Here is a 16,031-nt window from a genome sequence, read left to right on the forward strand (position 1 = left end):
TGATTGGTTCTATTTAAATCTGGGGATAATAGGTTCTTGATTAGTCAGGGCCTCAAAGGTTGTGGGGAGAAGGAAGGAGAATAGGGTTATGAAGAAAATGGAATCGGCCACAATGCATTTGCAGAGAAGATTGTGGTGGGCTAAATGGCCAAATTGTGCTCCTATGTCTTCTGGTCTTGTGGTCATAATTTGGATAAGTCTGAGGTGTTGCACTTGGTAAAGTCAAATCAAGGCCAGACTTATTAAGTCTATGTTAGAGCCCTGGGAGGTGTTTTTAGAACAGAGGTACATGGTTTCCTGAAATAGAGGCACAGATAGACAGTGCTTTTGGCTTTCTGGCCTTAGTCAGTTATGGCACTGAGTATTCAGGTTAGGAAATTTCAAAGTTTATGTTGCAAATGTATGAGATGTTGGACTTGCAGTATTGTGTTAGGTTTTAGTCACTCTGCAAAAGGAAAGGTGCAGAGAAGATTGACAAGGATGTGCCACGTCTTTGGGCAAAAATTAATAGGGAGCTGCTGGATAGGTTGGGACTGTTTCCTTGTAGAAATGCGTAAAATCGTGTGAAGCATGGTGCACTCAGTCTTTTCCCCAGAGTATGGGAATAAAGAGCTAAAGCATAGAGGTTTAAGATGAGAGGGTAAAGACTGAATAGAAACTTATTTTACACAAGGGACAGTGCATATCACTTAGACATGGAAGAAGCTCTGAGAAGAAGTAGCTGATGCAGGTTCAATAATGTGTAAAATGCAATTGGATAGCTACATGGATTAGAAAGGGCTAACCAAGGTGAAATTCACAACTCAATCCTAGTCGTTCTGAACATTTAATTTCCTTCCTGACTAAGGTCTCTCCAACATTAGTAAACATTGTAGTGACCTACTTGCAAATTCACTTCCAGAAGAATTTAAAAATAAATTACCTTCTCTAATTCTGAGTCAGTGATTCAGTCTCGTTGAAAATAATGCCTCTTTGAGTTCTTATGGACATTCCATTGTTAGTACTCTATATTTAGGTAATTGGCATGTGATTACATCTCCTGTCTAGTGTAGTGTATTCCAACTTATTCCAGCTATAATACAGGTGCAGATGCTCAGGCAAATGATACAATGATGATGTTGACCTGAGTATTGTACAAGAACATGCCACACATGCTGAACCAAATCCTGAGACAAGTATTTACTGATGTTCTGTTTGCTCTGTAGCACCTGTGGGTGCTGGATGTAGGGCCAACAGGATGAGAATCGGCAGCAGGCTGAACAAGCTTTGGATCCTGCTTAGAGGTCCAATAAACTGATTATTCCTCTCACCAAACAAACCCACTCAGCAGATATCCCAACCTGTCAACTCTGCAAGGTCACCCACGTTTGGTTCCCTGATTATTGTGCCTTCAATGGAGCCACTGGTCTGAATTTAATATAATAGCAGTCAGTATATAATAAACATGAGGGATATAATTACCAATACAAAAATTATAATCGAAGGTTATAATGTCTCTTGTGTTATTTCCTGTTTATAACTACAATGTTTGTCCCTCTCTGATCCACCCCACAGTTCCTTTTAAGGTTTAAAATCTAAAATCATGTTACCTGCACTGGAGAACTTCACAATTTGAACTATAGTGATCTCACCAGAGTTGCTTATGGAGGCAAGGGCAAATATTGGCTCACCTTTTCCACCTCAAGCGTCACATTGAAAATTAACCAGTTGACATTTTGTTTCACACTTCAATTTGCAAACTACTTTGGCCACAGTGACTTAGTTGATATTCACTAATGTGAGGCTATCTTCATCAATGTCACTCATTCCTGTTGCAGTAAAGATTCCTGTCAAGATAGTTCCTGCATGCTACACTCCCTCAGGGAAAAAAAAATCTTCTGGATAGACCACAAAATTATTTATATCACTTCTTTTACATCTGTTTTTCATTTTGAATGTGCTTCTAGAACTGTTAGAATCTGTGATTTACAGCTTGATGATCAATGGGGTGATCCAGCGCTTTGCTGTCTCCAAGAAGATTCCAGAAGGAAGCAAGTGCAACCCTCAAAGAGAAGATACTGCAATCTATTGTTCAATTTCATTTCACTGATTAATGCTTCCACAGTCGCTGAATAAAGTCCTCTGTGATTCCCTTTCGATGATGTTACCGAGGTTTCTGCAGTTATGGATATGCACTATGGCCAGTAAAATTTTCAACCTTATGGTTTGTGTATTCTGTATTTTTGGGTGGGGTGAGGATGATTTGAGGGGTTGATGTTCTTGTTGTGTTGTTTGTGTGGGAGGAAGGGAGGCTTGGGTCGATGTTCTCATTGTGTTTTAATTTGTTTTTATGGAGGGTGGGGGATTTGGGGGCCGATATTTTGTTGCATTCCATGCAGGGGGACAGGGGTTTGGGGAGTTGATGATTGTGCTGCCGTTTTTTTTGTGCAGGGGGTGGGATGGGTGGGTTTGCAGTTTCTCTGTGAACTGGCTTCATTTCTTTTTATGTTGTTTTGTGGCTATATGAAGAAGAAGCATCTCAGAGTTTCATATTCCATACATACTTTGATAATAACTTAAACTTTGAACCAATAGTCTTCATTCTTACCTACAAAGATAGAGCCATCATATTCTTCTACTCCCGGAATGTCCAAAATGCAATAGAGAACACCTCCTGCTTCGCACCAGACCTTTATTAAAGTTTCACTGATTTAACAGCATATACAAACTACTAGTGTCTCAATCCACACTTCCATTTGGTGGGATGAGGATCCAATATCTCAGTTTATCCACACATATAGATCCTGATTCTTATTATTGCAGTTACATTCATTCGGCTAATTTGAAAGATTACTGATCTGTTAATAAAGTTACATTGTGGTTAAATGTAGCATCAACGTTACTTAACAAAACTATTAACTAAAACTATTCACTAAACTTATCTAAAGCAATAACCTGCTGAAAGAACTCTGTGGCTCAAGCAGTATCTGTGGTAGGAAAGCAATTGTTGACATTTTGGGTTGGGTCCCTCTGTCAAGGACACCTCTATCAGTTCTAATACATGATCTTGACCTGGTGTCAGCAACTCCTTTACCCCCATCCCCACCAACAGATGCTGCTCAACCACTGGAGATTCCTCCATCTTACTGTTTGTTGTTCTGGATTTTAGCATCTTCATTCTCGTGTATCTCTGCTGAATTTTCATCTGTTCTCTCATTTCAGCTTCCAATTGTTCATTGCTGGTGGTCAGATTTATTGTCTGGATAATTAGTGTGATCCAGTAATCACACTGATTGTGGATTGATGGTGGGAATGTAGCAGCCAGAGGGAGATGACAAGTTCCCCATCAGCCTCCTGGAGGAAAATCTGCCGGTGAGAGAGATCCACAGAACACAGAGCAGAGTGGAGGAAGGCCACATTATCAACACAGGGTCAGTATTGAGTAGAGCTGACCACTGACCCAGAACACTGAACCAGGAGAAAAGGAGATTGTGGGAGCTGACATATGTGCCAAAGAGATTTTGATGAATTGCAGAAGGATAAACAGAGCCCCTTATAACTGATAGTTCAGATAATTGTGGTACATTGGGGACAGGTATATAAGAGGATTGAAAACACGTGGATAAGAACGGGATAAGACCTAGCTGTCCATGAGCTGTGGGAGGCAATTCAGTCGTTGAGGTGTGGGAGAATGTAGATGGGCAGTGGGAGGGAGTTCAATGGGTGGGGAGAGTCTGTGGGCTGCAGGAGAGGATTCATTGGGTGGGGACAGCTGGTGATTGGAAAGAGTCTAGGCTTCGTGAGAGGATTCAGTAGGTGGGGGAGTTGGTGAAGAGGGAGACAGCCTGCGATTGTGGAGTGGATTTAGTGGGTGAGGAGAGTTGGTTATTGGATAGCTGTGTGAGGGGAATCAGCTGTGCTCACACTGTCAGCTGTGTGAGGGGGATCAATGAGTTGGGCGGATGGAGAGATGGTGATGAAAGAGAGTGTAAATGGAATGTGAAAAATGATCTAGTGTGGGAGGTGGGGAGTTGGTAACTGGAGAGATTGTCCCTGAGCTGTGGGAATCTGCATGATGGATGGTGAAAAAGTGATTGAGGAAAACGTCCATGGGCTGTGGGAGGGGGCTCAGTAGGTGGAGCCTGTCAGTGATGGGGGAGAATGCCCATGGCATGTGATGGGAGTGGGGGAGTCAGTGATGAGGGAGTCTCTGTGGGCTGTGTGAGGAGATTTAGTGAGTGGGAAATATTATACTGCCTCAGTCACATCCCTGTGGTACTGAAAATCGCCAGCTGGATTCTGGCCCCACTTTAAATGTTTCAGTGTGTGCCTCTGATATCCAGCTGGGGATTGGATGTGGAATGTGTGTGGTTTACAATATTTAGGGTCCAGTTCAATGATTAGGCTGGGGAAGGGGAGTGAGTGGAAACTGTTAGGGATGTCACAGGATTGGTGCTGTGAACACATTTCTAAATGTACGCATTTATTATTTCCTTCCTGCAATGGATACAATTTTACCACAGTTATCAGCTCTAAAATATTTGCAGCAGTCTCCTTCCGAATTTCATGAAACTCCATTTTGTTGCCTCTTCATATTTCTTTTTCAGGTACTCATACCTCTGCTGAGCTCTTTCTGCATCCTCCTTCCTGCCTTCAACTTCGTATTTCTTCATCTCACTGCTCATATGCTCCATAGCTTCCATCAGCTCATCCGCGCTGCACTTTTTACCATCCTCAAACCTTTTCCTGATCTGATCCATGATCTCTTTATTTCTGCGTTCCTCAGCTGCATTCCTCTCCTGCTCCATCTTCAGTTTCTCATGTATCAGCCTTGAGAGCTCCTCTTTGACAGCTGACAAAAGGAGCAGAGGATGAATTGGTTAGTCCATGCAGAGAGTGGAAAGGAGTCACTTCCCCAAGGTGTGTGTGACAGGACTTTGAGAGTGAGATTTGCTCACTGTTCAGCCTACGACAACATGCAAAAAATCTGGGGGAGCTCAGCAGGTCAGGCAGCATCTACAGAAATGAATAGACAGTCAGTGTTTCAGCTGAGTCCCGACTTCAGAACTGAGAAGGAAGGGAGAAGATGCCAGAATAAAAAAAGAGTGAGGGGAAAGATACTAGCTGGAAGATTAGGTGAATCCAGGTGGGGAGAAATAGGTCAAGGGCTGGAGTGGAAGCAATATGGTAGAAGAGGAGAGAAAATTATCTGAGAAAGGGAAGAAGGAAGGAACTTGGGGTAGTAATAAGCAGGTGAGAAGAAGTAAAAGGTCAGAGTAGGTAATAGATGAAGGAGCAGGGGAAATTTGTTTACCTGAAGGAGAAATCAATATTCATGCCATTAGTTTGGAAGCTTCCCAGATGGAATATTAGGTGTTGTTTCCCGACCCTGAGCATGGCCTCCTCTTGGCACAGGAGGAGGCTCTGGACTGACATCAGAATGGGAATGGGAATTGTAATTAATTTGTTCAGCCATTGGGAATTCCTGCTTGCGGCGGATAATGTGGAGGTGCTTGTCAAAGCAGTCCCGCAATTTACAATGGGTCTCACCAATGCAGAGGCCATATCAGGAGCACCAGACACAATAGATGACCCCAGCAGATTTGCAGGTGAAGTTTTGCCTCACCTGGAAGGACAGCCTTGAATGGGGATGATTATGGAAGTGTATGGGCAAGTGTAGTACTTAGGCTGCTTGCAGGGTTAAGTGGTGGGAGGGAAATATTTGGGAGTGGGAGGGGGGTGGGGGAGACACATGGATAAGGAAATTGCGGAGGGAGCAATCCCTGCAGAAAGTGGAGGGAGAGGGTGGTAAAGATATGTGTAGTGGTAGGATCTAATTGGAGATGGCGGAAGATGCTGAGGATGATGTGTTGGATGTGGAGAATCCTGGGGTGATTGTTAAGTGCAAGAGGAACTCTATCACTGCTAATGGAGTGAAATAATGGAGGGAGGGAAATCCCATTCTTTAAAGAAGGACATCACTGTTCAACCTGTTTTGTTTCCAAAAAGTCATTTCTTTGATATTTGTATATTGTATAATTGTATAAGATTATTCTTTACAAATATGCATGCAATCAACAACCTCATATTTAAACTTTAATCTCTGTCCTCCTTCTCAATCTCCTTCACTCCTTGATCGGCCACCGGTTATACTCTTGACAGAAGAGGCAAATGTGAGCTTTGCCCACAACCCACCTTAGCCTTAGGGATGGGAAACACTGCTGCTCCTCCTCTACGTCTCTCACAACAGTCAGAAAAAGTCTTGGAAATGTCTGCCTTCCAGCCTTTATAAAGTGCTGGTTGTTAAAGAGCCAGTATGTGGACCCTGCCTACAACAGGTGGCGGTCCGAGCACAGCACCAAGTGTATTGGAGAATGGTACAGACATATCTCATGAGCTGTACCATTTCCAACCTAGAAGTCAGTAGCCAGTGGAGACTTATTTCAGGAGTAGGATGAGAGGAATCATTGTATAGGACACATGGCAGTTCATCTTCTTACTGTGAATGGGCACCAACACCCCCAACTACCACAAGTACCTGTCCCATTCCAGGCAGATACCACTCAAAGCTGACATGTGCATTCCTCTCTGCAGCGGGTGTCCCAAACCCACCAGCTTGTTCCATCTCCAACACAATCCTTACCCCAGGATCAGGGGTGAAGTAATCCTCAGACACCTCAGGGGAATCTGAGACTGTTGCTGACCACAGGGGCAGGATCATCTCCACATCAGGCATCAGACTAAAGTTTGTGCTCATAGCTCCTGGGTCTGGAAGTCCAGCCAGAGCCTGTCCTGAGGTAGAGATGAGCAAGACTCCTCATCAAAACACATTGCACAGTCTCTGAACCTCGGTGAAGAAGTCCAGGGAAAATATTCCTCATTCAGAAATGGGTAGCTCTTGGTCTACCCTGGAGTCTGAACAGAATACACAACCTTGATGGTCTATGTCCTCCTTGTTACCCTATTCAATGCCCCAGCAACAACACTGGGAGGTCCCACAACCACGAGAGCACCATTAATTTGCCCCTTGAGAGGGGTCAGTATCCCACAGCTTTTTTCCATTCCCATCACCCACAGCCATGATCGGGGTAAATACTGGTGTCTCACTCCTGCAGCTACTGTCCTACCATGTAGCCAGAGTTTCTAATCAACACCAGCCAACTCCTCTCTTATCCTGTTGTATTCTCCCTTGTTTCAGTATAATACAATGGGTTTTGGATCAAGCTATTGCATTCTCCACTTGTATGAGAAATTCAATGATTCTCTGATCACCCTTTCCAAGATGATCTCCAAATACAAGATCAGAACACTCTCTCATTACCCAGATTGAGAAAAAGATAGCACAATCCCTTGTAGTGTCAATAGCACATTGTTTTGGAAAGCTATCTCTGATGCATTCTACTTAGTCCTCCACAAGAATGCCTTGAATAATTTGATCTCTTCACATAATGTGCAAATCTCCATCACACCTGTTGATCTAATCTAACATGCACTGGATATTTTTATTTATTGCTCTGCCACTGTAATGTTATTATTTCATGCCACCACTGGGTCCTACTGCCTCTCGTCTTCTAGCATTTTCCCCACACTCTCCTGGTATTCCATGCCTCCCAGTATCCTGTAACCCCTGCAACCCTCTGAGCCCTCCTCCTTTTACCTCCTTACTTCCTACAATCCTCCTGACCCTTTACCGACTCCTGACCCCAACTCCACCTCCTGCTATGCCTTCAATAGCCTGTCTGACCTTCCTCTCTCTGAAGCAGAGCTGTTTGTCCTCAGCAAGGGCTTTCCATTCTCCATCATGTGCTTACACCTCAATGAGTTCAGGTTTATCATCACCAAGATATGATGTGAATTTGTTGCTGGGTAGCAGCAGGACAGCAAAGGGAAAGACAAATAGCTGTGCATTTCAAAAATAAATGAACAGTGCACAATAAAAGGTTAATGAGTTGGTATTTATGCTTGTTCCAATTACATCATAATGCCAACCCCTTCTGTTGTCTCTGAACCTGTATCTCTTTGACAAAGAGTACCCACTCCTCACTGATGACCCCTGCACTCCTGCCTCAAATCTACCCCACCATGGCCATTTGTTTATGTTCTTCGAAAGACCCAACACCAACTTCTTAATATGAACATGTCTAAATCATCAGTAGACCCCTCACTGATCTCACTATGACTTTGTTCCTTCTGATGAACTCTGAGGTAAAATACACAACAGGAGTGTTTCCCATTTTTAGCTTTCAGACTCAGAATTATTTTTAAATCTACAGACATACCCCGACCAGAATATCTTGAGCACTTTGTTTATTTTCTTACCAGAGATACGCATTTGTTTATCTTTCAGCTTGCTGTCCATTTCCTGAATATGGTCGAAATTATGTTTTTCCTCTTCCAGGAAATGGGTGAGGACAGCGCACCACTACAGAGAAGAGAAGATACAACCATTCATGTCCAATTCTCTCCCATCACATCAATCCACAGGAACAGAGAACATCTTGTGCTGGGGATTGGTAGACAATTAAGGAACTTCTCTTACCAATCTACAGGAAATTTGTAAAACCACAAATGGAGCCTATATAGAATTTATATTGTGGCTTTCAATGCAGGCAGATTTGATTTTAAAATGATACAAGGATAAATTGTAAAAATGACACACAGATGTGATGAAGAGCAGAGAGATAGGTTCTGTGAATGGACAAGGATCAGGCAAATTGAGCACAATTTGGAATAATGCAAAATATCCATTATGGCAGAAATATAAATAAAGCATATTAGCAAAATGGAAGAGTTTGTGAAATTCTGAGATGTAGAGGGATCTGGGTGTACTCATGCAAGATTTACAAAATGTTTGTGTGCAAGTATGTGAGAGAGAGAGTGTCTAACAAAAGTGAAGGGAAATACTTCGGTTATATCAGGTTTTGGTGAGATTACATCTGGAATAGGGACAGTATAGGTCTCCTTTAACACTGACACACTGGAAGCAGTTCAGTGATAGTTTCCTGGACTGATACCCGGATAGACAGATAACCTTATTAGAGAAAGTAGACAGCTTGGGACTAGATGCATGTGAGAAAACCCAGAACTATGTTCACAGTCTGGATGTTTGTATATGGGAGATGGTCATGAATTGCAAAGCTGAGTTAGAAAAACAGGCAGCTTGATCAACGGTGATATGAGACAAGCATTTTACTCACCATGCCTGTTTGTTTTTTAGAACTCTGTGCATTGAAGCACAGTAGAAGCAGAGTTAGGATTTTTAAGGGAGAGATTGGAAGACTCTTGAAAACTAGCATTAAAAAATAATACCCACAGCCCATGGATACTCTGCCCCATTACTGATTGTCCAACCATTGATTTCCCTCCCACATCCCATGACCATCTCCCTATCATGTACTCCACCCATAGAATCTCCTCCCATTGTCCCACAAGCACTTACAACCATCACTGACAAACCGCACCGATTGAAGCTTCTGCCATGGTCCCATAGGCACTACTCTCATTAACGAAAAACCCCACCTACTAAACTCCTGCCACAGCCCCACAGGCACTACCCCCATCATAAATAATCCTCACCCAATGTAACTCCTCCAAGAGCCCACCATTACTGGTTTCCCAATCATCAATACACTCCACCCAGTTGATCCCATTCCAGATGTTATGGAGAGAGGAAATCAAATTCACTTTTGTTGGGTGAATGGAAGGAGGCAGATGGGGGAATTTTCTGAATCCATACAAGGCAGAAGAAGCAAAAGATATGAGAATTGAAAAGTAAATGCCTATATGGTAATGGGCTGAGTGCGGGTAGGTGGGACTAGGTGAGATTAAGAGTTCGGCACGGACTAGGAGGGCCAGAATGGCCTGTTTCCATGCTGTGATTGTTATATGTTATATGGTTATATGTAAAATATTGAACACACCTCCGTCTGATTCATAGTCTTTTCTTTATACTCCTTGATGGCCTTATCAAGATCCTTCTGAAGCTTCTGAAAACCACCAGGTCTCAGGTAATGTCTAGATGTCAGGTTTTTTTTAATTGATGACATTACTTTTTTTAGAAGTGTCTCACATTCCTCTTGTGACCTTTTCTTCATGTTGACCATGACAGAATTGTAGGTAGAACTCATCTTCTCCTGGAAGTGATGGAAAGCTGTACAGTAAACTAGGAAACAAAGTATTTTACATTGACCAGTGTCTCTCAGTGCCTCGCTCTTAAGGGTATATCTGCATACCAACTATATCTCTGAGTTGCTGTCTCTCAAGGAGATGATCTGCACACTAACTGTATCTCTGAGTTCCTCATTTCTCAGGGAGAGATTTGTACTCTGATCACTATCTCTCAGTCCATCTCTCGCAGTAAGAGATCTGTACACTAACACTATCTCTGAGTCACTCTCTCTCAGGCAGAGATCTGTACACTAATTGGGAGGGACATGTATACAGACCAGTGACTCTCTGCCACTCTCACTCAGGGAGCGAAATATACTGTCCAGTGTCTCACCCCCTCATGTTCATGATGATGTCTTTGCTCTTTGTCTCTCAGTCTATGTCTGTAAGGTTTGGATCCAGGGACTGTTGTTCAGAGATGAGATAGCAGGTAATCACTGAAGATTAGAAGCTCACCTCCAGCTGTTCGATGTGTTGGTCACTGTTGTTGTTCATAGATCTTTTCTGGAACATATCGAGTGCTTCTGAACTCCTCTTATTGTATAGTTCTATGAGTTTTCTCACAGAATAACAATTAGATTCTGAGAATTCTTTCATTGAATCATCATAGAATTTCAGGGCATCATCTGCTGCTGCTTTATTTTCCACCTCCACTAATTTGGCGACACTGCTCTCCACACATGGTAGGACCCCATCTGCCATCATGCCCACGTACGCCTTGGCCAATTCAACAAATCCTGTGTGGGATATTTCTGGAGGTCAGTACCTGGAGATCTGATCACAACCTTAATCCCCACTCTCCATATATCAACATACCCAACCCATTATCATTCATAGCCAACACACACAAAATGCTGGTGGAACACAGCAGGCCAGACAGCATCTATAAGGAGAAGCACTGTCGACATTTCGGGCCCAGACCCTTTATCAGGACTAACTGAAAGGAGAGATAATAAGAGATTTAAAAGTAGTGGGTGGAGGGGGAAATGCAAAATGATAGGAGAAGACCGGAGGGGGTGGGATGAAGCCAAGAGCTGGAAAGGTGATTGGCAAAATTGATACAGAGCTGGAGAAGGGAAAGGATCATGGGACGGGAGGCCTCAGGAGAAAGAAAGGGGGGGGGGAGCACCAGAGGGAGATGGAGAACAGGCAGGGTGATGGGCAGAGAGAGAGAAAAACAAACAAACAACTAAATATGTCAGGGATAGGGTAAGAAGGGAAGGAGCGGCATTAACGGAAGTTAGAGAAGTCAGTGTTCATGCCATCAGGTTGGAGGCTACCCAGCGGGTTCTCATGCTGTCCTATCATTCATACTGCCAACGTGATCCCACCACTTTCCCATTCAATCCCACAGTCCACACTCCCAATGGGAACCCAACCCTTCCGATTCAATCCCACAATTCATAATCCCAATGGGATCCAACACCTCCAAATTCACTCGTAGTGAACTCCATCTCTTTTCATTCATCTTACCCTCAACACACTTGTTGGTATCCCACACCGTCCCACTCATTTCCAATGGAATTCCAAACCCATCCTATTCACTTCCAATGTACACATTTCCAATGGGATCTCAGCTGCTTCCCATTCACTTTCCTTGTACGCAATTCCAAAGGCATCCAAATCCCTTCGCATTCAATCCTACTGTCCACATTCCCGTGTACTCTGATAGTATATTCCCATTCCAACTGAATACTTCAGGCCAAGACTCTTCACTGTGGCTGGAAAGGAAGAACAGAAATCAGGATAGGAAGGTGGGGGAGGGAGAGGAAGAAGTCCAAGGTGGCAGGTGAGAGATGAAACCGGGAGAGGAGAAGGGGGTTGAAGTAAAGAACTGGGAAGTCTTTACTTCCAGTGAATGTGATAAAGGGCTGGAGACAGTGGGGGGGGGAGGGGGTGCGGGATGTGACAGGGGATGACTGAAGCTCATGGAAGAAAGGGAAGGGAAGAAGCAACAGAAGAAAGTGATGGGCAGGTAAGTAGTTTGAGAAATTAATGTTCATCAGGTTGGAGACTACCCAGAGAGTTTATACCCTGGCCTCATCGTGGCAAAAGAGGCCATGGACAGACATGTTGGAATGAAATGGGAAGTAGGATTGAAATAGGTGGCCGCAAGGAAATCCCGGTTTTTGTGGCAGATGGGGTAAAAATGCTTAACATGATAGCATGAATATCAATTTCTTGAACTCCAATAATTTTGCCCCCCAACATCTCCTTCACCATTCCCCATTATTGCTTCCTGCTCACACCTTCTCTTCTCACCTGCCCCTCACCTCCATGTGGTGCTCTAACCCCTTCCCCTTCCTTCCTGGTCTTCAGTTCTCTCCTATCAGATTCCCCTTCCCCTGCCTTCATCTCTTTCACCAATCGACTTCCCAGCTCCTTTCTTCACCCCTCCCCCTCTTCCCGTTTCACCTATCACCTACCAACTTGTACTTTTTCCTCTTGCCCCCACCCTCATCTTCTTATTCTGATTTCTCCCCTTCCTTTCCAGTCCCAATAAAGGGTCTTGGCATGAAATGTCAACTGTTTATTCTTTTCCATAGATGTTGCCTGGCTTGCTGAGTTCCCCCAGCATTTTGTGTGTGTTGCTTCAGATTTCCAGCATCTACATATTTTCTCATGCCAGGTTAGTGTGTTATACTGAAGAGAGTTGGTGAGGTTTTGCCCGGTTACTCACTCCTGCCCGTGACCAGCTGACCCCCAACAACTCTCTTGACTTTCGTGTGGGTGTGAATGTAATTGATGAAGTTCTTCCGCTCCTTGACAAAACCCTCATCCAGATCCTTGTCCTCCAATTCCTGGAGCTGCCTGACATTATTTGGGTGTGTGGGAAAGGGAAATGCAAAGCAGCAACGTGAGGGAAAATGATTGCGGATACACCTGCGGAGTTCATTATATTCCTTGTCCTGCTTTCTGATCTCACCTGTAAAAAAAAAGAACCAGGAATCAGGCAGGAATCACCCTTACTGAGTCTGTTCTCCCATTCCCAACATGGCAACTGTTACCCACAGGGCTCTGAGGAGAAATAGGGGAAGGACAGGAAGGAAACAGAGGGGAAGCAGTTTGCAAGATGTGTTGGTGAGGGACAGGATGTGTGGGAGGGGCATCACGTGCATTGTAGTTGGGTCATGGAGGGGAATGATGTGACATAGGTGTTGTACAGAGTAGTTGAGGGTCATATTGATTGAGAGGGGTGTGTGTGTGGGAGAGTGGCACCCTGCCAATCGGCTGAGGTGTCAGCTTGGTGGAAATGGTGCATTTATACCATCAAACCAGAGGACGGTGTACATTGGTATTAAGTCATTGTAGAGAATTGTGAGGAAATGTGAATATGAACAGGACAGGGGAATGCAGAGTAAGTGGAGAATAAGAGATGTCAATGGGTTTGGAGGCCCTGGAGAGTGTGTGCACAGATTCTCAAAGGTAAAAGTTTGCCTCTTCCTCCACCATCCTTTCACACACTGACTTCAGTGCTCCCTTCCTTCTCTGGCCCCTTTCCAAGTTTGCCCTGTCTCCCCAGAGATGGATACTGCTGTATACTGACTGTTCTTCAATTTCAGACTGTATTCGAGGTACTCATTTGGAGTCACAGGTGTTCCATCGATCGTCATTGTCAGAGTCATATCACGAATCAACCAGACAAATTCAGGGAAGAAACGGACAAAATCCCAACTGTCAGAGTCATCAGGCTTGGACTTCATCTGGATCCGCTTCGACAGTTCAGTTACAAAACTGGGAGCAACATCAAGGATAAAGGAATGAATGGTTGGCAGGAAAATGGTGAGGAATATCAGACACTGTACAGATCTGCCCCCGAGACAGAAACACTGAGAGACACTAGTCAATGTACAGCTGAAAGAGAGACAGAGGCGTATTAGAGTACGTGTCCGCCCTTCAGAGAGAGGGACTGAGAGACACTAGTCAGTCAACACAAACAAAATGCTGGTGGAACACAGCAGGCCAGGCAGCATCTATAGGAAGAAGCACTGTCGACGTTTCGGGCTGAGACCCTTCATCAGGACTAACTGAAAGAAAAGATAGTAAGAGGGAAATGCAAAATGATAGGAGAAGACCGGAGGGGGTGGGGTGAAGCTAAGATCTGGAAAAGTGATTGGCAAAAGGGATACATAGCTGGAGAAGGGAAATCCCTATCTCTTACTATCTTTTCTTTCAGCTAGTCCTGACGAAGGGTCTTGGCCCGAAACGACAACGGTGCTTCTTCCTATAGATGCTGCCTGGCCTGCTGCGTTCCACCAGTATTTTGTGTGTGTTGCTTGAATTTCCAGCATCTGCAGATTTCCTTGTGTTTGCGACACTGGTCAGTGTGCAGATATCCCACTCAGCAAGATGGACTGAAATAATCGCCAGTGTACAGATCTCCCCCTCAGAAAGAGGGTGACTAAGAGACACATGTCATTGTGAAGATTTCTTCCTGAGGGTGAGGGTCACGATGAGTAAAAGGAAAAGCTGCAGGTAGTAGAGAACTCAAGATGTCAAGAAATATTGTAACTTTGGTGAAGAAAACGGGACAAGTCGTGATTCAGATATATGCAGTTGGAATCAAGTGAATCATTGAACAGATATAGAGGCATCCAGTGTAAACTTAAGATGGAAATTTGGAGGGTGAAATGAAGAATAAAGTGACATTAGTTAAGAAAATTAAGGAAAACTCCTGGTGACTTTCAAAATATATTAATGAAAAAAGAGTAACATGGGGGCAAGCCAGGCCCCTGAAAGAGCAAGATGGAAATGTAATTGTGGAACTGCTGGAGATAGGCACAGTTCTCAAGCATTATTTCACTGTCAAAGTGAAAAAGAATACCAGTAAATGCAATAGGATCCTGATCAGCTGGGCAACTGGGCTCGGGAATTTCAAAAGGAATTCAGATAAGTATGTAGAGTTACATTTTGGAAGGATTAATCATTGAAGGACTTTTGAAAGCAATGGTCTTGGTACCTTTCTGCAACAGAAGGACCTTGGTGAAGAGGTGCTTGGTTCCCTTAAAGGGGAGTCAGAATTAGGGAGATTGAGGGTGTGAAGACGTTTTTCATAGGTTGGTCTTCATCAGTTAGTGCTCTTAGCTTGAAGTGGCTGGTTACAGTAAAGTTATACAAAGCATTGGTGTGGTCACACTTGGAGTAATGTGTACAGTTCTGGTCATGCGGTGATAGCAAGGATGTGATTAAACCAGAAAGAGAGCAGGAAAACATTCATTGAACTGAGAGGTTAGACATCTTTGCCGTTATTCTTTGGCGCATAGAAGATTGAGGGGTGATTGGGCTGTAAAAACAAAATCATGATGGGCATTGATAGGGTCAGTGATCTTTGATTGCAAGGTTCTGGAAATGAAAACTACAGGCTAGAGTATTATGGTTAGACTGAAAGGATTAATAAGAATCTGAGTTGTCAATATTTTATTCACAAAGGGTGGTGATTATATTTACCCAGCCAGCAGAAGAAGTGGGTGAGGCACGTACATGAGACACATTTAGAAATATAGAAAACCTACAGCATAATACAGGTCCTTCGGCCCACAAAGTTGTGCCGAACATGTCCCGACCTTTGAAATTACTAGGCTTACACATAGCCTTCTACTTTTCAAAGTTCCATGCAACTATCCAAAAGTCTCTTAAAAGACCCTATCATATCCGAGGCAACCACTGTTGCTGGCATCACATTCCACACACTCACCACTTTGTGCGTAAAATACTTAGCCCTGACATCTCTGTGCCTACTCCCCAGCACGTTAAACCCGTGTCCTCTTGTGGCAACCATTTCAGCCCTGGGAAAAAGTCTCTGACTATCCACACAATCAATGCATCTCATCATCTTATACACCTCTATCAGGTCAGCTCTCATCATCTGTCACTCCAAGAAGAAA

The 16,031-nt window shown here is 43.8% G+C and overlaps 2 protein-coding genes across 5 annotated transcripts in view; one reads left to right on the plus strand and one right to left on the minus strand.

The window, feature by feature from the left end:
* The window catches only part of LOC140719013 (guanylate-binding protein 1-like), a 637,966-nt gene that overhangs the window by 434,817 nt on the left and 187,118 nt on the right, over positions 1-16,031 (plus strand). The window lies entirely within an intron of this gene.
* Positions 2,658-16,031, minus strand: part of LOC140719008 (guanylate-binding protein 1-like) — a 31,775-nt gene continuing 18,401 nt past the window's right edge. For 3 of the 4 annotated variants that reach the window (XM_073033318.1, XM_073033319.1, XM_073033321.1), the window contains 6 exons: positions 13,694-13,881; positions 12,827-13,072; positions 10,603-10,883; positions 9,900-10,112; positions 8,299-8,401; positions 2,658-4,831 (listed from right to left, as the gene is read on the minus strand). In XM_073033318.1, the coding sequence (XP_072889419.1) occupies positions 4,512-4,831; positions 8,299-8,401; positions 9,900-10,112; positions 10,603-10,883; positions 12,827-13,072; positions 13,694-13,881 (1,351 nt within the window). In that variant the 3' untranslated portion in view covers positions 2,658-4,511. The remainder of the gene's footprint in view (positions 4,832-8,298; positions 8,402-9,899; positions 10,113-10,602; positions 10,884-12,826; positions 13,073-13,693; positions 13,882-16,031) is intronic. The other variant, XM_073033320.1, reaches the window with a different exon arrangement.

This window comes from Hemitrygon akajei, chromosome 31 (genome assembly GCF_048418815.1).
Source record: "Hemitrygon akajei chromosome 31, sHemAka1.3, whole genome shotgun sequence".
NCBI classification, from domain to species: Eukaryota; Metazoa; Chordata; class Chondrichthyes; order Myliobatiformes; family Dasyatidae; genus Hemitrygon; species Hemitrygon akajei.